The 19,550-nt window shown below is 41.4% G+C and overlaps 2 protein-coding genes across 4 annotated transcripts in view; one reads left to right on the top strand and one right to left on the bottom strand.

Annotated features, from left to right (window-relative positions):
- PTCD3 (pentatricopeptide repeat domain 3) overlaps nt 1-4,034 on the bottom strand; it is a 29,521-nt gene extending 25,487 nt beyond the window's left edge. For 2 of the 3 annotated variants that reach the window (XR_004624999.1, XR_002144487.2), the window contains exons 1-3: nt 3,881-3,984; nt 2,114-2,166; nt 1,964-2,000 (exon numbers count right to left, since the gene is read on the bottom strand). Coding sequence is in view for 1 of the 3 variants with exons in the window: in XM_002928634.4 (XP_002928680.1) it covers nt 1,964-2,000; nt 2,114-2,166; nt 3,881-3,984 (194 nt within the window). In the remaining 2 variants the exon portion in view is untranslated. Of the gene's footprint in view, nt 1-1,963; nt 2,001-2,113; nt 2,167-3,880 lie in introns of all 3 variants that reach the window. The other variant, XM_002928634.4, reaches the window with a different exon arrangement.
- A 305-nt stretch (nt 4,035-4,339) lies between these two features.
- The window catches only part of POLR1A (RNA polymerase I subunit A), a 67,147-nt gene continuing 51,936 nt past the window's right edge, over nt 4,340-19,550 (top strand). The window contains exons 1-8 of the mRNA XM_002928633.4: nt 4,340-4,520; nt 6,980-7,184; nt 8,480-8,629; nt 11,350-11,457; nt 12,387-12,472; nt 12,594-12,697; nt 18,091-18,177; nt 19,299-19,404. Of these exons, the coding sequence (XP_002928679.2) occupies nt 4,444-4,520; nt 6,980-7,184; nt 8,480-8,629; nt 11,350-11,457; nt 12,387-12,472; nt 12,594-12,697; nt 18,091-18,177; nt 19,299-19,404 (923 nt within the window). The 5' untranslated portion in view covers nt 4,340-4,443. The remainder of the gene's footprint in view (nt 4,521-6,979; nt 7,185-8,479; nt 8,630-11,349; nt 11,458-12,386; nt 12,473-12,593; nt 12,698-18,090; nt 18,178-19,298; nt 19,405-19,550) is intronic.

Here is a 19,550-nt window from a genome sequence, read left to right as displayed (position 1 = left end):
ATTTTTGAGGGTCATTTGAAATTATACTTTTCACATGGTCATGGTCATGAAACTTTTCACTTTTATCAAGTATAAAAAAAAATGTAAAAACCATTCTTGGTTCCTGGGCTATAAATAAATTGTCCTCAGTTTACTGACCTACAGGACTGCCTGTTTGACCTCTTCTTACCAGCAAATATGTTATGGTCATGTCCCACTCTACCTTACTGTTTTCTGTATCTATAGGTCTCACACTTTAGGGTTCACAAGAATTACCTATGGGGATATACGTTTTAAACAAAATTCCCTGGTGATTCTGATTCCAATAAAATAATCTTACTCACTTAAGGTGCAAATTTCTACATTTTCAATAAAACTCCCCTTGACTAGTGTAATACGATCATCATTGATTATATCCTGTGTGCCCCCAGCCACGTGTGTAAGATTAGTACTTATTTAAGTATAAGGTGTAAAAAATAAAATGTGCATGTGACTCAACTATATCATAAACCACCTGAGCACATCCTCCTCCAAATTTTCCCTCTTTTGTATTCCTTACAGTACCTTCCTCAGGGACAGAGGTACACTGGGTTGGTAAAGTGCTCTGGACATGAATGCCACTCAAGAAAGTGCCTCATTCATAGATACAAATCAATTCTCCCGAACTAAATGTATATAGTTGACCCTTGAACAAGGAGTACCAACCAACTCCTGTGTCACCTGCACAGTCAAAAATCCATGTATAACTTTTTACTCTTCCCAAACTTAATAGCCTGTTGCCTGAAGGTTTTCTGATAACATGAACAATTGATTAATGCATATTTTGTATGTTAAGTGTGTTACACACTGTATTCTTGTAACAAAGCTGGAAAAATTTTCCTTAAGAAAACCTTTAAGAATACATTTACAACGCAGTACTATATTTATGGGAAAACATAATGAACCCGTGCAGTTCAAACCCATGTTATTCAAGGATCAACTGTAATTTATATAAAAAATAGTTATACCTCAGAATTTTAAAATAGTGATCTTCTGAGAGCTATGTGGAAGGTGCTATTCAAATGCTCCTTTATTCCTTGAGCCTGGTGCTGTCATTATCCATGTTTACTATGGAACAGACAGATTAAGTAACTTGTCTCTGAGCAGAGTGACTGCTGGTAATTTTATTCCCTTCTTGCATTTAGCGCCCCCCCCCAACAGTTAATTACTTCTGTAATTTAAGAAAGTTTTTTCTTTTTTTAAATGAACTTGAATCTTCAGGTCCTACTTAGAGAAGACCTGGCTTTTTGAAGGCCATAAAATGCATTCAAAATCATTACTGTAAAAATTCTGTGGAGAAGTTTTAGTTCTCATATATTCAACAAATGCTGGCTAAGGCAATTTATTCAAAGATCTACCTAGTTAGCTAAAAAAGGCTAAACTCTGTCCACACTATTTTACTTCATTAAAGACTGCACAGATAACACTTCTGTCTGGTCTCCCAACCTTCTAAGAACTTCCTTAAATGGAAAAAAAGTTATTCTAATAATGATGCTCATAATTTTTTAAAAAAAGATTTTATTTATTTATTTGACAGAGACAGAGACAGCCAGTGAGAGAGGGAACACAAGCAGGGGGAGTGGGAGAGGAAGAAGCAGGCTCATAGCGGAGGAGCCTGATGTGGGGCTCGATCCCATAACGCCAGGATCACTCCGTGAGCCGAAGGCAGGCGCTTAACCGCTGTGCCACCCAGGCGCCCCTAACCATTATTTTTAAACTATTAACCCAAACTTACTTCAGAAGATCTTTTAACTCTTATGTAAATCTCATGTCCCAGTCACTCACTACTCTCCACCTTCCTTTATGTTCTTTTCAACTCCCAAGTTTTTCTCCCATCAGCTGTTTTGTCCCGATGGAATGCTCTCTATTGTTCTTCATGTCATTGGCTCCTTACCTACAAATGTTTTGCACTCAATCACTTGCTGAATAAACACTGAATACTCACCAAGTTTTCTTTTTTGGAATGACCACTTCTTCAATCCCTTAATTTGAAAAATAAAACAAAAGCAAATCGGTTTCTCAATACTACTACTACTACAAACAAGTGCAGCGTATTAACACAAAAATGAAATTATTACAGCATAATCTTATATACCTGTTACGTTAGTGCCTTCAACCTTTGGGATGGTTGCACTTCCAGAATAAAATCTGCAAAAAATAAAAGCCCTAAAGTAATATTCATTAATGAAGTTCCCATCTCACCTCCACCTATGTGAACCCAAATTTTCTGTCATGGATCAAAATAACTGAATAATTCATGTCAATGTACACTGAGAAGACATGGCCTAAAAAAGCAAGTTCAAAACCATTACAAAATAGATATAAGATATGGACACAATATGGTCAACGTTTTTTAATCAATCTCGTTCAATAAAATCAGTGAAAAATTTCAATAGCACTTGAACCACTGAAGTAGCTGATGTGAAATATAACGGACTTTCAACTTTGGTAATCTAAAACACTGAGGTCAAGAAGGACAATTTAATAAGCTCCTGATTTTATGTGAGTAACAACCTAATAATGGTAAGAGTATCCCACTTAAAGCAATTATGATAAATTTTTAAGCTAAGATCATCATGGGCTTTCATCCCACTAATCCAACAATCAGGAATTTGCCAAATATGTACCTCCTAATTTAAACGTGAAACTGTTGACATTATTTTTTATCCAAAATATAGTCACTGACCCATGACTGAGTTTTAAAATATTCTGGTAACACTAAGAAATACAGTCAAAATATGTATTCCCTTTCTACATGGCATTGGTACCATTCCTAAAATTGCCAGAATGTGATTAGATAGAAAATTCACTTTCTCTACCAGTATGTGGTTTCAGCCATCATTTTAAAACGATACTTTTCTGCTAAGGATCAACTTCAGAGAGAGATTAATTCCTTCAAAACATGCTGTCTTTCTTGACATGGGGATATAGTGACCGCTGCAGTCTTACGGGTAAATGCAGAGGAAGAGATGCTGCTGTCAGGGAAAGGAAATGAACAGAAAAATGTCAACAGTGGCACTACCAGGAAAAGGATTGGGATGGACAACAGCATTAACACTCCTACAGTACCAGGTGGAGCATCTCCTTTTTTGAGAATCTATGTGAAGGTATCGCACATAAGACGTATACCTGAAGTGAAGTTACACAGCTCACTTATTCCTCACCAATTTTTTGGTTATTACTAGCTACAGTCCACAAAAGAGAAAATCTGTCCATTAACCAACTAAAAAACTGGCAAACATCAAATCCAAAATTGGGGTTTTCCCAACTTTTCATTACAAATCAGTGACTCTATTTCCACACCACCGGTTTGTAATTAGTGAAAAAAATTAAATACATACTTTCAGGTATGACAATCACAGCAATCCAAAGCCTGTGCTCAAATCTTTTAGACTTTCTTGTTTTTATGAAGACCTGAATAATTTCTTTGGCCAACCATCCCCACAGCATCCAGCACACAGTGGCCCTCATAAACTGCCTTTAATTTGGGAAAATCTTCAGAGTTCCCCGTTTGATAAAAAGAATAAGGGAGCATACTTTTGTTTTTTAAAACTCGGGACGGGGTTGCTAGTAGCCACATTCACTAAAACGCAAGCTCCACGAGAGCAGGATCCTAATCCTGGCAAAGGTTCTGAATTCTAGGATAAGTCAGCCACCCAAAAAGTAACGCCCTAACAAATGAGTCTCAAGCCCTTTTTCCAGGACTCCAGCGCCGCGTGCCGCGCTAAAGGCGCGGCCGCGAAATTGGGCATGCGCATCCCGCTCCATTGCACCTAGCTCCCCAGGTCTAAGGAAAAAACTGACCCAAGAGGACTAAGACGGCCAGGGGGTCTTTCTCTTGGATTCTCCAAGAGTGCCTTACCTGCAACTGGGGGCCTGTCCATACGGACCTGCCGGCTGACCCGTTAGGGTCAGGCAAAGCTTGCAGCGGAACCGCAGCCACCGACCCGTCGCTACCGCCGCCATCTTTGCCTTCTTCGCGTAGCATGCTGGGAAAGCGTGACCTCGACCTTCAGGATCACCAAGAGGGGGCGGGGAACAGCTCGGCTATTGGCTGAGATGGAACAAGACAAAAGCGATCAAGAATTAGGAGGTCAAAAAAGCTCATGGTTTGAAAGACTTTGTTACGGAAGTTAAAGCGTCAAAACGCCCCATCTGCCTCGAAGAAATTTTCCGAAACTATTATTTCAGTGACTCATATGTCTTCTGTATTTTCAAAATTAGAGGGCAAGCGAAAGTCATCAAATTACTTCCCCCCCCTACAGTGGAAGTGGTCTCGTCCACGTAAATCTCAAACCAGCGAGATTTGCTCGCGCGCAAGCGCATTTTAAATCACATGGTGGCGTCAGACTTGAGGCTGAATTAAGTTGCTGGTGGTGAGTGGAACCTCTCTCTGGGTGTCAGAACTCGAAACTTACCTGGAGGATGTTGAGCTCAAAGAACATTCCCTGGCGAAGGCTGCAGGGCATTTCCTTCGGGATGTATTCGGCCGACGAACTCAAGTAAGGAGTTGGTGGGAAGCATGCAGAGTCTGCATGTTGAGGTCGGCGCCGTAAACTACTATTCCCAAAAGGTCTTGCGCTCAGATTATCCTCGAGTCAGTGGTTGTCCGGCGCGTGGCCTATTGGGACCCGTAGTTCCATAAACGTCTTGGGTTGGCGTGCACTGCCTAGAACCCGGAGGGGCTAGATTAGTGTCTGCGCTGGGGAGAAGGAGTTTTCAGGTTGCAACTTTAGCGTCCATCAGTTTCTTTGGTAATTAACCAAAGCGTTTGTGGAGCGGTAACGTCCCTGATGTGGTTAAACACATAATTAGTCAAAATGGTTATCCTTCAAGACTCTTTGAAAGCGACAACTTCTCTTTGCAAGGACCCTCTATATTCTTTGCCTATTACCAAATCAAGGGGACTCTCAAGTCCTCATTTTGATCACCATAGCATTCGGCAGTCTTAACCACACCCTCTGACCTCTATTTTTTTTTGCAGGACCTTACTGTTTTCAGGTTGTTTTATTTCTGTGACAAAGAGAATGACATCTAATGGGTACAGGGTTTCTCTTAGTGGGGATGAAAATAAACAGACTGGTGATAATTGTACAACTCTAGATATGCTAAAAAACCATTGAGTGTACACTTTAAAAGGATGAATTGTGTAGTATGTGAGTTATATTTCAACGAAGCTGTTAAAGAATTTTTAAACCTTTAATGTGAAAAATAACAAAAGCTAAATTATAAACTGGGAAAAGTATTTGCCACCATCATAGTAAAAGATTAATGTCCTCATGTGTGAGGAGCTCATGTAATACAGTAATGAAAACATTAAGATTTCAATTCAGAATAAGTAAAGGACTAAAACAACTTGAAAGAAATAAAAAATTAATGTGAGAGTGGAGTAGCATTTTTCCACCTGAAAGTTAGAAAGATTTCAACAATTTTTTTTTTTTTTTTAAGTAGGCTCCTTGCCCAACGTGGGGCTTGAACTCACGACCCTGAGATCAGGAGTCACCTGCTTTACTGACTGAGCCAGCTAGGAGCCCCTGGAAAGATTTTTTAAGTGCTAAGATTCAGTGCTAGTGAAGACAGGCAATCTACTATTAGCTCACCTTTTCTAGAATGCAAGGCAGCAGAATATATCAGGAGTTTCAAACATTTTGCACCCTTTGATTCAGGGATTCCACTCCACTGAGGAAATAATTATATTTTTAGGACATAGTTAAAAGTTTGAAGTATCCTGTGCAAAAATCTTTATGCAGATAGGTTTCAGAAGCTTATTTAAAGTAGAGTTTGGTTAGATGAATTATTAATAGCCACATAATGAAAGATTTTATAACTCTTAAGAATTATGTTTCCAAAGAACTTTAGTGACATAAAAACACTCGTTTAATGCTAAGTGAAAATAGACGAATGCAATGCTAGAAATAACAAATGATCCCAGTTATGTTTTTAAAAATATATCCATAGAGATATGTCTATGAATGTTATCAGTGTTTTTTTCTAGGTTGTGAAATTTAGATAATTGTCTATTTCCAAAGTAAAAAAAAAAATTAAAAAGCAAATTCGGCATGAATGTACTTTGGTAAAAGTAGCTAGGTGTCCTATGGGAGCCCCCTTTAAACCAAACGTAAGATACTGTGATAAACATTTAGTGAAACAGGTTACACTTCTCAAAGTTTTGCATATTTGTGTTTAACTTCAATTTACTACTTCTATATGCAGGGATTATTGGATTATCATTTCTTTTTTTTTTTTTTAAGATTCTTTTAAATTTATTTATTCGACAGAGATAGAGACAGCCAGTGAGAGAGGAAACACAAGCAGGGGGAGTGGGAGAGGAAGAAGCAGGCTCATAGCAGAGGAGCCTGATGTGGGGCTCGATCCCATAATGCCGGGATCACGCCCTGAGCCGGAGGCAGACGCTTAACCGCTGTGCCACCCAGGCGCCCCTGGATTATCATTTCTTTATTGAACTATGTGGGGTTTGGAGTTAAGTGTGGTCCATATCCTGCCTCTGTTCTCCCCCCAATCCTGGTTGTGTTACCTGGATTAAATCACCTAACTGTTCTGACCCTCAGTTTCCTCCTCGGAAAAATGCATATAGTGATGCCCCCTCAGAGGGCTAAAGTCAGACTAAATGCTGCTTGTAAAGCATGTAGCATGTGTAGGTACTTAACTATTTGTAAACAGTCTCCATTGTATTCAATGCAAGATTTGCACTAAATGGGTAAATATTTTACCACTCTTATCTATTAAGCACGTGTTTATCCAGCAGCTGTTGTCTGCAGGCTCTGGTAAGTGTTAAGCTGCAGCGGTGAGCAAGGCATACACAGATTCTACACTCTGAAGCTGTCAGCATGGCTAAGGAAACAAACATGAAATCATCATTTAACTCCGAAGCACCAAAGAAGAAACATCCAAGAAGTTAGGTAACCTTAGTTTTCCCTTGGTCTTTCTTTTATCTCCTTAGGAAATTAAGTGTGAAGTCCATTACAAACCCTCGTTATCTGGACAGCCTGGGGAACCCGTCAGTGAATGGCCTGTATGATTTAGCTTTGGGCCCTGCGGATTCCAAAGAGGTGTGCTCCACCTGCGTGCAGGACTTCAACAACTGCTCTGGCCACCTGGGCCACATTGAGCTTCCACTCACGGTGTATAATCCTCTTCTCTTTGATGTACGTTCTCTCCCGGGCTGCTCTATATGTGTGGGTCTCGGGGCTGCTGGTGGGATCTGTGAGTGTCACCGCTGGCCACACAAGAGGTGTCCAAGGAAGTCAGCTCTAGACACGGAATTAAAGTACTCTCTTCCATGAGATTTAAAATCTTAAGGAGCCAAATCCAATAAATTCAACTTGGCTTGTAATGAATTTCAGTTTGATTGCAGTTGAGAAGAGCCACAGCTTGGTTCTGTTCACGTGGGAAAAAAGCATTGGAATTCATCCCCTAATGTTAGGTTTCAGGGGCTTTGTGCCCTTCAGAAATCTAGGCAAAGCCTCCCTGACAATAGAAGGACTTCTGGAGTTCTCCAAGCCTTCCCTGAGCTCTTCTAGTGGGTTTGTAGGCTTTTGCTTAGTTGCAAAAGGAGCGAACCCCAGAAGGTCAGACAGTGAGCTAAGACTGAGACTCCTGTCTAGTGTCCTACTTGTGCATTTTCAGCTTTTTTGGTCAGTTAACCTAGCCTCCAGGATTTGTTTTAAACTCTGTAGATGACAGTGTTCGTGGTTTTTATCTGTTAATCGCATTGAGAAAAGAATTGTCTTAGTTAAATACAGTATTTACTTAAATACCAAATATTTAACTAAACTTAAGTTTAAGTTATTTATTTAAAGATTTTATTTTTAAGTAATGTTTACACTAAACATGGGGCTGAAACTCACAACCCCCACATCAAGAGTTGCGTGCTCCACCAACTGAGCCAGCCAGATGACCCTTAAATAGTAAATATTTTAAATTAAGTATTTAAATACTAAAATTAGTATCTAGTACTTAGTTAAGTAAAATGAAAGTAGTGCCCTACCTCAGACTCAGGGTAAATTTCAACTTTTAAGGGATTAAAATGAAACGATAAGAAGAAATATACAGGAATATTTATCTAGTTCGTAGGGTCACAGAGGCCTTTCCAGGTACATCAGGGGAAGTGGAATTTTTTTCTTTTTGAGATTTTATTTATCTAGAGAGTGTGTGCACACACGTGAGCCAGGGGAAGAGCAGAGAGAGAGGAAGAGAATCTTGAGCAGGCTCCCCACTGAGTGCAGAGCCCTACTGGGGGCTGGATCCCTTAACCCTGAGATCATGACCTGAGCCAAAATCAAGCGTCAGACACTTAAGCGACAAAGCCACCCAGGTGCCCTGGAAGTGGAATTCTCAAAAGAATAAACTGGCTACATAAAAACAAAAAACTTAAATACGTTGAAAATTACCTTGATTTATTATGTCTCTAATTATCCTGCTTTTTCTTCCCTCTCTTCAGAAACTCTACCTGCTGCTCCGGGGCTCCTGTTTAAACTGTCACATGCTGACCTGCCCCCGGGCTGTGATTCACCTCTTAGTCTGCCAGCTTCGAGTTCTGGAAGTGGGTGCCCTACAAGCAGTCTACGAGCTTGAGAGAATTCTGAACAGGGTAGGTGGGCGGTGGCTGTCTTGGAAATCAGGCAAGCCAAAGCAGCGAAAACAGACCCATTTGTGTATTGTCCCTAGACTTGTCATCCTATAGTCACCAGAATGTTTGATCTTTACTTACAACTACGTACCAGTAGCTAGGTGTGAAAACATGAAGCCATAAGAGAAATTGAAAAAATGTTAGCAAGAACAACATTGAAATATCGTTTTACCTATCAGTGCGTTTTTTTCCTGGACCTAGGAGCCAGTGGAGGCTTATGCATTGCTTTGGATTGTTACATTTCTGGTGTCTGTTTTAATGCAGAAAATTGTCTTTCATGGTATTAACTTTTTTGAAGACTCAAAGCCAGTTGTCTTGTAGGACTTCTCATATTCGGGAATTGTCTGATTATTTCTTAACTAGATTCACGTTTTGGTAAGAATACAGCCTGTACCATGTGAGATACATCGTACTGTGTCATTTCAGGAGGCGCGTGCTGCCAGGTGGTTTTATTATTGGTAACACCGAGTTCGATCACTTGGATCAGATGGGGACCACCAAATCTATCATAGAGATATTTTTCTCTTTGCGATACAAAATTCCTTCAGATTTTCTGGTGCTAGTATTAAGTATCTTATGTAAAATTCATTTTCTGTTTGTAGATCAAATATTAGTGATTTTTGTGTACAGATTTTTGTCTGAAACAACCTAGCAAAAGATTCGTTAATTCTAATGCTTTACCCATAGATTCTTGTCGATTTTCAACACAACCTTATCTGTGAATAATGGCAGTTTTGTTTCTTTCCAGTCCTTATATGTTTTGTTTCTTTTTCTTATTTTGGTGGCTAGGATTTACATTACTGTTGAAGAGGTAGCGGGCATCCTTGTCTTGTTTCTTGTCACAAGGGGAACCTTTTACCTTTCCTTTTGACTTCTCTTTCCTGAATAATTTCGTTTTAAAGACATTAGGTGGACAGAGCAGATGGGACTCTACACAGAGGTATAGCCTTAGGTGGGTTGTCAGAGCCCGAGCAAGAGGAGAAAAGCATGCAAGAGGAGAACATCCCTGCATGTGTGGGCAGCCCAGCATGGAACGTCAGAGCTCACATAGGGTGAGGAAGATGTTCATTTAGGGATAAGAGCTCAGTGTAAGGGGTGAGTGCCCAAGTCAAGTGAGAAAGTGCCCATGCTGGATGGCCCTTTGAGGGATGTGAGCATCCAAATAAGATGAGGAAGGGGTTCCACAAGGAGGGTGGCCTAGAGTGGGGTGTGACCCCAAGTCAAATGAGAGGGATCCATGCATGGGAGGGCTGGCAGCAGTGATGGGAGAGGGGTTACATACAGGGAGGGAGATTGATCCAATAAGTACATATTTTAAGGATGAGGCAGGCCAGATTTCACACTTTTAGAGAAGGGAGTTACGAATACAGGAGAGAAAAGATCCAGAATTAATCCTACGGTGTTGGACTGGAGTTAGAAGTTTGGTATGCACAGGTAAGCATATGTGGTTTCCAGGGAACAGAGCCAAAAAATGAACCCAAAATAAAATTTGTCTGAGAGAGAGAGAGAGAGAGAGAGGAGGATCTTCTTAAAACTTTACTCAGAGTAAATTCTATTTTTCTAGGTATTTTTCTAGTCCATTTTATGTAAAGTTTCAGATTTGTTGGCATAAAATTCATGATGCTTACTACCATAAAAATTTTTTTATGTAAAATATACACAGTGTAACATAGTCTAACAAATAGTTACAAAGTAACCATCACCCTTATGGTCACCTTTTTGTCGGGATACTGTCCAAGTCCCCAGAAACCCTGTCTCCTCTGTCCTTGTGTTTTATTTTTGACTGGTGTTTTGGGTTTTTTTAATCATTGTACTTAGAATAATTCTTGGTAGGACTAATTTGAGGCCTAGGATGATACTGCCTTTCTCCAGAGAGGATTCCTATTTTTTCTGCCATGTACATGGTGGCCTGGGACCATCGTAGGCTGGTTCAAAGCTGAGGGCTTGCTAGGCTGCCCGGGCATTTGGAATCCAGGCTGCAGTTCAGTCAGGCCCAGTCTGGTTCCTAAGGGTGTAACCTTCTGGGTTCCCAGCTTCCTGTGTTTGTGGGATGGGAAGGTATCCTGGTAGAGTTCTGTCCTTGAACTAACTCTGGGGCCTGATTTTTGTCCCCTTTATCATCATTTGAGGTCTTCGAAGTGAAAAGTTCAAAATGAGTGAGTTGGAAAATGCACCCAAGGTTAGGACTGCCATGTCGTGCAGCTCCAGGGAGCATCATGGAAGTCTGGCAGTGCCTTCTGCAGGGGTGCATAACTGCACTGTGGGCCACCCTGGCACTGCGCCGTGCCACAGCCCTGCATCAGAGCAAAGATGGCCCCCGTGCTGTTTGACCTCCTAGCTTCCTGGCTCCCCTTTAGTTCCATCTGCCTGTTCTTCGCTGTCCTGTCAGCTCTTCGGAGCTTTAAATATCTTTTAGTATTGTATCCTGTGTTGGTTCTTTACAGCTTTAGGTTTGATCTGAATAACTTAGCTCACCATTGTTGGAAGCAAGATATTTTTGATTTTTTTTTTTTTTTTTAACAGCAGTGTTGCTTCACTATTTTGAAAATGCAACGCAGCATGAAGTTTTCTTCTCTTCGCTTGAACTAAACCAACCCGCCATGGGAGAGGCTGGTCCCCGAGATGCTGCCAATCACATGCTTGCTTTATTTCAGTAGTATGGTTTTTTCTTTGTTTTTCAGTTTCTAGAAGAAAACGCTGATCCTACTGCCTTTGAAATTCAGGAGGAGTTAGAACAGTATACGGCCAAAATTGTACAGAACAATCTGTTGGGATCCCACGGTGCACATGTGAGTTATTGTGTCTCATTTTCCTTTTTTTTGGTTTTTAGCATAATTATCACAGATCCCTGTACGCTGTCATTTGTGTATACTCTTGGCCTCCCCAAGGCAGACTTGGGTTTGAAGCCCAGTTTTGCCTCTTAGAGGCCTGTGACATCACAAGTTGCCCACTCTCCCTTCTTTAATGCACGCCTGAAGGACCTATGAGGGATTCCATGCCATTAGGTGCTGTATGTACAGTGACCAGCAAGGTTGTTGTATATACTGTTTCACTTCGAGAGTGGTGTCCGGGTGCCTTTCTTCTTTCTCTTTCCAACAGTGTAAACCATTGCACCCTCCTCACCTCCCCTGCCCCCACAGCATGAATGTAAGTGTTAGTTCCATGGATGAACGAATGGCACAGCTAATCAAGCTGTACTCATCTTTCAAGTACTGATCTTAAAATCGAATCCACCTTACGCCCAAGTTTCACACCCAAGATTCTGATTTCATTGGTCTGGGGTAGAGCCCCCAGGAAGGTTTCATTTGCAGCCAGGCTCAGACCCATTCATGTAGCTTAATTGTGAATGTGCCTTTCTTAGGACCCTGAGGGCCACCCAAGGGAGGCAGCTGGGAGGGCATGCTAGCAGCATGTGGAGAGGTTGGTTTCAAATTAACTAGCGTTTCTTCAGGATTTACTGTATTCCACCCCCCCCCCCCCCCCCCCCAATTCATGAGCTCTCAGTAACAGCTTGGTGAGGTATTCTTATTCTCATGTTGTGGTTGAGGAAATTTAAGGCTTAAAGAAGTCACTCAGTAATGGGCAGAATTTGGTTATATTAGGGTTCTGTGGAGAATGTTTAAGAAAGAGGATGGCTTCCTCTTTTTTTTTAAAAAGATAAAAACTACTCCAGCGTTCTTCAAATGGTACTGCAAGGTTCTTTGCCCTTTCTCAACAGGTGAAAAATGTTTGTGAGAGCAAGAGCAAACTCATTGCTTACTTCTGGAAGACACATATGACTGCTAAGCGGTGTCCCCACTGCAAGTGAGTATCGGGCTCTTGCCTCCCCCCTTTCCCCAGAAGCCTCTGGCCAGTCACTCACAGCTATTACTCAATGTCTTGTTGAGGTTTTTCTCTCCTGAGTCACAACTGTTCTCACATGTAGGACCGGGCGATCAGTTGTCCGAAAGGAGCACAACAGCAAGCTGACAGTCACATACCCAGCTATGGTGCACAAGAAGGCCAACCAGAAGGACACAGAGCCCCTGGGTAAGCAGGCTGGGCCCTGGGACAGATGTGTTTTGAACCTGGGGAATACCTGGTCATTATCACGTTTCTCACCTGTGTGTGTGTGGTGGGCCAGCAGTGGGGCGGGGTCCAAGCCTCAGATGGTTGGAGGGGACCCTAGTGAGTGCCCAGGCCTGGCCTCTATGTAGAACTGACAGGCTGAGTTACATTATGAGGCAGTGCCCCATGGGCTGAATGAGGTGCATCTAGCCTCAGGCAGTCATTCTTCTGGAAGATTCTTGAGGAAGAAGTTAAGAAATTGACTTGGCAAATACATAGAACTATTTTATTGTCAAGTAAGTGTGGACTTCATTTTGAAATGTGTAAAATGTACTTGAGTTTTAAAGGAAAACTGTGAACATTCAAAGAACGTCAGCTCCTCCCACAGGCTGCTCCTGGCTGTCCACTCAGATTCCTGGAGTAGAGTGTCTCCTATTCAGCTCTGCTCTGCCAGTGGGGTACTTGGGAAAAAATTCGAGAGACTTAGTACTTGTATTTTTAAATCTTTTGTTTATTTTAAAATTTTTTTCTTTGAGCATAGTTAACACACAATGTTACATGAGTTTCAGGTGTACAACATAGTGCTTTGATAAGTTTATACACTATGCTGTGCTCACCACAAGTATAGCTCCCATCTGTCACCATACAACACTATCACAGTATCATTGACCATATTCCTTATGCTGTGCCTTTTATTCCTGTGGCGTACTCATTCTATAACTGGAAGCTCGATCTCATCCTTTTTATGGCTATGTAATATTCCTGCGTGTGTGTGTGTATTCACCACATCTTCCTTTCCCATTCGTCTGTTGATGGACACTTATGTTGCTTTCATATCTTGACTATTGTAAATAACGATGTAATAAACACAGGAGTGTGTATATCTTTTCAAGTTAGTGTTTTCCTTTTCTTTGGGTAAATACCCAGTAGTGGAATTATTGGGTCATATGGTGTTTTTGTCTTTCACTTTTTAAGGAACTTCCATGCTGTTTACCACAGTGACTGCAATAATCTACACCCCACCAACAGGGTACAAGGGGTTTTTTCCCCTTACATCCTTGCCAACACTTGGTATTTCTTGTTTTTTTGATTCTAGCCATCCTGGCAGGTGTGAGGTGATATCTCACTTTGGTTTCGATTTGCATTTCCCTGATGATTCGTGATGTTGAGCATCTTTTCATGTGTCTGTTGGCCATCTAGATGTCTTCTACTTTTTATTTTTGTAGCTATGGGATTGTTTAAGTATGTTTTTTGTTTTTTCTTTTGAAGTGGTGAAAATTAAATGATAACCCCATATTAAGTACTGAGACCAACGCCTGCCACGTATAGTATGTGCCCCGTAGATGTTAACTGTTGATTTTTTTATGATGCAGTCAGTGTGCCAGGATGGAAAAAGCATAACCTGTGACTGACCCCTCAGTCTATTTATTCTGCGTGGCTTGGAGAAGGTCACTGGAGCTTCGTTTCCAACTCCATATAGTGCAATAACAAAACTTCTTGTCCAGAGTTGAGAAGACTCTGTGAGCCAAAGTCCGTAGCATATTGTTACTAAACCTTATTCCAGAGCTCGAGGATACGGACCAGGCAGGGGAATAAACTCTATTCTTAGCAATGCATAATCTTTTACATTGAGGACTCCAGCAAGGCTTGGGGTAAATAGCTATCAAAGTCTGTTTGGGCTGCCATAACAGAAGTACCACAGAGTAGGTGATGTCTAAACAACAGACGTTTATTTTTCACCGTTCTCGAGGCTAGAAAGTCCAAGATTTTGGTGCTGGCAAATCTGGTGTCCTGAGGGCCTGCTTCCTTGTCAACAGCCATCTTCTCCCTGGAGCCTCACATGGCAGAAGGGGGCAAGGGAGCTTTCTGGGGTCTTTTTATAAGGGCACCAGTCCTGATCATGAGAATTCTGCTCTCATGACCTAATCGCCTCCCAAAGGGCCCACCTCCAATACCATCACATGGTGGGGCGGTAGGATTTTAACACGTGAAACTTGAGGGGGCACAGACCTTTTATTTTATCTTATTTTTTTTACATATCTATGAAAGATCTATTATTGAAAGGTTATTGAAGACCTTTTATTATGGTTATGTCAGACCTTTTATTTTAGACTAATTTTAGGCTTTCAGAAGAGTTGCAAAGATAGTACAGAGAGTTCCCATGTACTCTTCATTCAGTGTTCCCTAATGTACTGTCTCATCACCATGGTTTACTTGTCCAAACTAAGAAATTAACTTGGTACGCTACCATTAAATGAACTACAGGCTTTATTTGAATTTTTCTATTTTTTCCAGTGATGTCCTTTTTATATTCTGGGATCTGATCCTGGATACCACACTGCATTTAGAAAGCCTGTTTAATTTTGTTTAATGGTTAACCACAAAGGTGGATTTTCCTACACTTAGTTATAAATAGCCCCTAACACAATTTTAAGTTTGGGAATTGCTGCTCTAGCCCTTAGGGCGCCTTAGAAAATGTTCATAGATCGAGAACAAAGATGGTCAGAATTCTAAAAGATAACTGTTTCTTTGCTGCAAATGTCTAGCAGTTAAGTAGCCTTCCAGTGCCTTTGCCAAATGCATTCTTCTGAAGTACTCTTTCACGGCGGCTCTGAGAGTGTGATGGTGCCACCCAAAATTCTGTGCATTAGGAATAAGATGACCGTAGTCTTCAGGAGTTCCAGGATTGGAATTTTAGTATTTAGCAAACATTTACTGGTTGGGCACTCAACCCCATGCCAACGATCATGCCTGTGGCCGAGCATAGTACCAAGGAGACCACGTGGCCTCTGCTGTCAGAAGAAGCTCCAGGTGACACAGTCAGTAACTCCGGGGAGCAGGTGATGTGTTCTGAACAAGGGTCTGGCCGTGTTCCTGGCCGAGGGGAGCCAAGCAGTGAGGCCTGTGCCTCTACGGTTGCTACATACTAGTGATCCCGCGAGGAGCACCAGAAGCTTGTGACATTCTGCAGATGCTCCGGAGAGCCCCTCGAGCCCCCCGTTGCACATCAGCATTTTAAAATGAGGATCCTTACAGGCAAGATACTCCACCGTGATCCAGCCTTCCCCAAGTTATTTGACCTCCCGATCGACCCCTTTGTCATATGGCAGCTCTTAAAGCTGAATGAAACCCACGTAAGCAACGTTCTGAAATCCCCCCCAGGCAGAGTTCATTTTTGCAGGTTGTACAAGTGTCTTGCTAAGGATGGCGCAGTGCATGTGAGGAGGTGGCATCTCACAGGTTTCTTCTGATCTAAAATCCTGCAATTGAACAACCCTAGTCTGCCTTCATGGTGACGAAACCGCAGTGGGGCGCTTCATGTACTGGGAGCTACTGGGACAGGAGCTGGGGAGTATTGCCAGATTCAACTGATCTTCCTTAGCCTTTCAGACCTGTCTTAGTAGGAGAGGAAGTTCAGATTGTCATTTTCAGAAATGCCCACAAATTGTTTAGCTTAATGGAATCTGTTTTCCCACTGAATATACATAGAGCTCTCTAATGCTGTGGTTATCCCTGAAGGTCAAAGCTTCTCTTCATTGCATCCCCATGCTTCCTTGAATTGCATTAACTGACTGAAATGTTTTGCTTTTGTAGGAATCAAAATTTTATATGTGTAGACTCTTTGACCTAGCAATTCCACTTTTATGACTATTTTAAGAATTAGACATACCCACAGCACAGCATTGTTTATCAAATAGTTTAAAATAGGAAATGACTTAAGTGCCTGTCAATAGACACTAGTTAAATTATGGTACATCTCTTAATTTTTATCCAAGTTTCGTATTTCTCTCATATCTTGTGAGGACACATCCTCTGAAAATGGTACACTTAATTGGAGAATTGGAGGAGGAATTTGAAGGTGGATTTTATAAGTGTAGAAAAAGGCAAAAGAGTGGGGTTTAGGGCGCCTGGTTGGCTCAGTCGGTTAAGCATCTGCCTTTGGCTCAGGTCATGAACTCAGGGTCCTGGGATCAAGCCCCACATTGGGCTCCCTGCTTGGTGGGGAGTCTGCTTCTGTCTCTCCCTCCTGCTCTCCTTGCTTGTGCGCGTGCACACACGCTCTCTTTCTCTCTCAAATAAAATAAAAAGAATGGGGTTTGTAACTATGGATTATTGTAGGATGTTTTGAACATGTATATTTGAGCCAGTGGCTTATTATCTGCTGTGTGCTAGACACTGTGTCAGGTGCTAGGGGCACGGACAAGACAGAGTTTCTGTGCTGGTAAGTATATAAGAAGGGAATATCAAATAATGCCTAATTTCAGTGAGCGTATCCCAGAAGAGATTGATAGTTTCGAAACTACAGGATCACACTGCTTTCTTTGTTAATCATCTAAGTGCCTAAAGCCCTATTTCCTGAGTGGCAACCCCAAGTTTGATTTTCTGACTTATTCTGGGTGTAGCTGATCGACAGTGCCCCAGAGTGCTCTTGCTTTAACTGAGAAACCAAAATCCATCCACTCCTTGCACAGCTGCATGATATTTGTAAGAAGAAATTGAATATACTTTTGCCCGTAAAAATGTTCATGGTCATTTATCTCTAATTTTGTTTCTGTAAATTTTTTTGATAAAGCTATGTGCATAAAGTTGTTTTTGTTTTTTATCATAGTGTAACTTATAACAGTAAGAAAATTGGGATCCACCCTGATGTCCAATTCTAAGAGTATGGTCAGGTCACTAGGAAACATCCTCTCGGTGGAATATCATGCAGTCATTAAAAATGTTATGTGGCAATATACAGAAATGGTCACAAGATAACACTAAATGAGCAAAGCAGTGTACAGAATAAACCCTTACTTACGATTACAGTTGTCTTAGGGGCGCCTCGGTGGCTCAGTCAGTTGACCATCATAATCTTGGTTTCGGCTCAGGTCGTGATCTCTGGGTCGTGATATCGAGCCCCCCCATCGGGCTCTGCACTCAACAGGGAGCCTACTTGGGATTCTTTCTCTCTCCCCATTCTTCTCCCCCTCCCCTGTGTGCACATGCACTCTCACTCTCCCTAAAATAAATAAATCTTTAAAAAAAAAAAAAGATTAAAAAATAATTAAGTAAAAAAAAAAGATTACAATTATCTTAGATGCTGTATAAACCAGAATACTGGAAAAAGTATGTAGTGGTGGTAATGGAATGGTATGTGATTGATTTTTCTTTTGCTGTATTGGTTTTATGCAATAGTTATATTGTTTCCATTACTTTAGAAATTAGGTTAAGGGGGAAGAAAATCCAGAGCTGAGAATAAGCTGTCCTAGAGATTGATTTTTGTGGTCAAATTGCAGGCTTGGCAGGGTGGGGAGAAAGCATTGATAAATCCCATTACAGAAGGAGTGCCTGTTATTGATTTATTGTGCTTTGATTCACCCCCCTGGATCCAGGAATTGAGGAAGCTCAGATGGGAAAACGAGGGTACCTAACACCCACCAGCGCCCGAGAACATCTTACCGCCCTTTGGAAGAATGAAGGTGCTGTACCAACCTAAAGAAATCGAAATGAGTCTCTGGGCTCATTTATCCTGCCTTATTATTTTTGTGTTTTCAGAGTTGTGATAATTATAGATCTCTCCTGAATTCAGTTCATAGGTTGGGGGGTAGCTTCAGGGTACATTGTCATGCACACATTCTAGAATAGGCAAGAACGTGAACTTGACAATTATTGTAACTGAACCTGGTCATTAAATGACAGCTGCGGGTGGGCCTCGCTTAATACAGTTTGACGTCTTTCTAGAAGGTGCAGTGTAACTCACCTTACTTTTAATGACTTTTTCAGAGAAGGATTCTAAGGGAATTCCTCCTGTGATTCAAAAAATGAACTCCAACATGTTATTGTTTTTTTTTTCTTAATTTTAATCCCCTGCACAAAGGAAAGTCTTCTGTTCCTTTTGCATGTATAACAAAAGCTGTGCTCATGTCACCACCCACGGAGAGTGCTCTTGTTCTGGAACACTGAATGCGGCCACTGTGTAATGATGGGGACTTGAAAATGAGCTGCCGAAGGGATAAGTGATGTCAGGGGAAAAAGAGCACTCTAGTTAGTGTGATCGTTTCTGTGGCAGGCCCTAACACTTTTATTCATTCTATCTGCAGCTTTCTTTTAAGTTCGCTGGAAAATTAAAATACAGCTTTGATCTACAAAAACGGTCCCTTCTTGGTAGCATCTGTATGGAGGGGTTTTTGTTTTGTTTTATTTTTAAGAAGGCTAACTTTTTTAATTGATTTTCCGTATTTCAGGTGTATTTTTTTATACATACCATAGCTGTGTGTGTGTGTGTGAATAGTTGGGGGGGGGTAATGAGAAACAAGGGGAGGTTTTCATTCCCCATTCTTGTCCATCTCAGCCCCCCAGCTAAACACTGCACTGGGGGGCCCTGCGGCATCTGTCCATAAACCACCCTCTCACCTGTGTGCGGGTTCTCAACACGAAAAGGCTATTTTTTGCTTGTTTTTGAAAGAAAAATGTGATTTTACTCTACATATTGTCTCATATTTTGTGTTTTTTTTTTGTCACTCAGTGGAATTTTTGTGATCGTTCATCCTTGCCCTCACACATAGATGTAAATGATCATTTTGGCTTATTTCAAATGCAGGATTCTTTCTGAATTACCTTTTTTCGGGACTGGAAAATGTCGACATGGAGTCTAGATTCAATCCCAGTATGTTCTTTTTGGATTTCCTGGTGGTGCCACCCTCAAGGTAATGAATGCCCTTTAATTAGCTGTATTTCGCTGGAAAAGGCTTATCGAGTGATGGAATAATGACCTCTGGGAGAGGCTTGAAGGGCCTAGCGCACTGAGAAGCAAAGCAGCGGTTCCACACCCGGCTTGTAGGTGGTTGGGAGT

The sequence above is a fragment of the Ailuropoda melanoleuca genome, chromosome 4, assembly GCF_002007445.2.
Source record: "Ailuropoda melanoleuca isolate Jingjing chromosome 4, ASM200744v2, whole genome shotgun sequence".
Lineage (NCBI taxonomy): Eukaryota > Metazoa > Chordata > Mammalia > Carnivora > Ursidae > Ailuropoda > Ailuropoda melanoleuca.
This window is presented reverse-complemented; position numbering and strand designations above follow the sequence as displayed.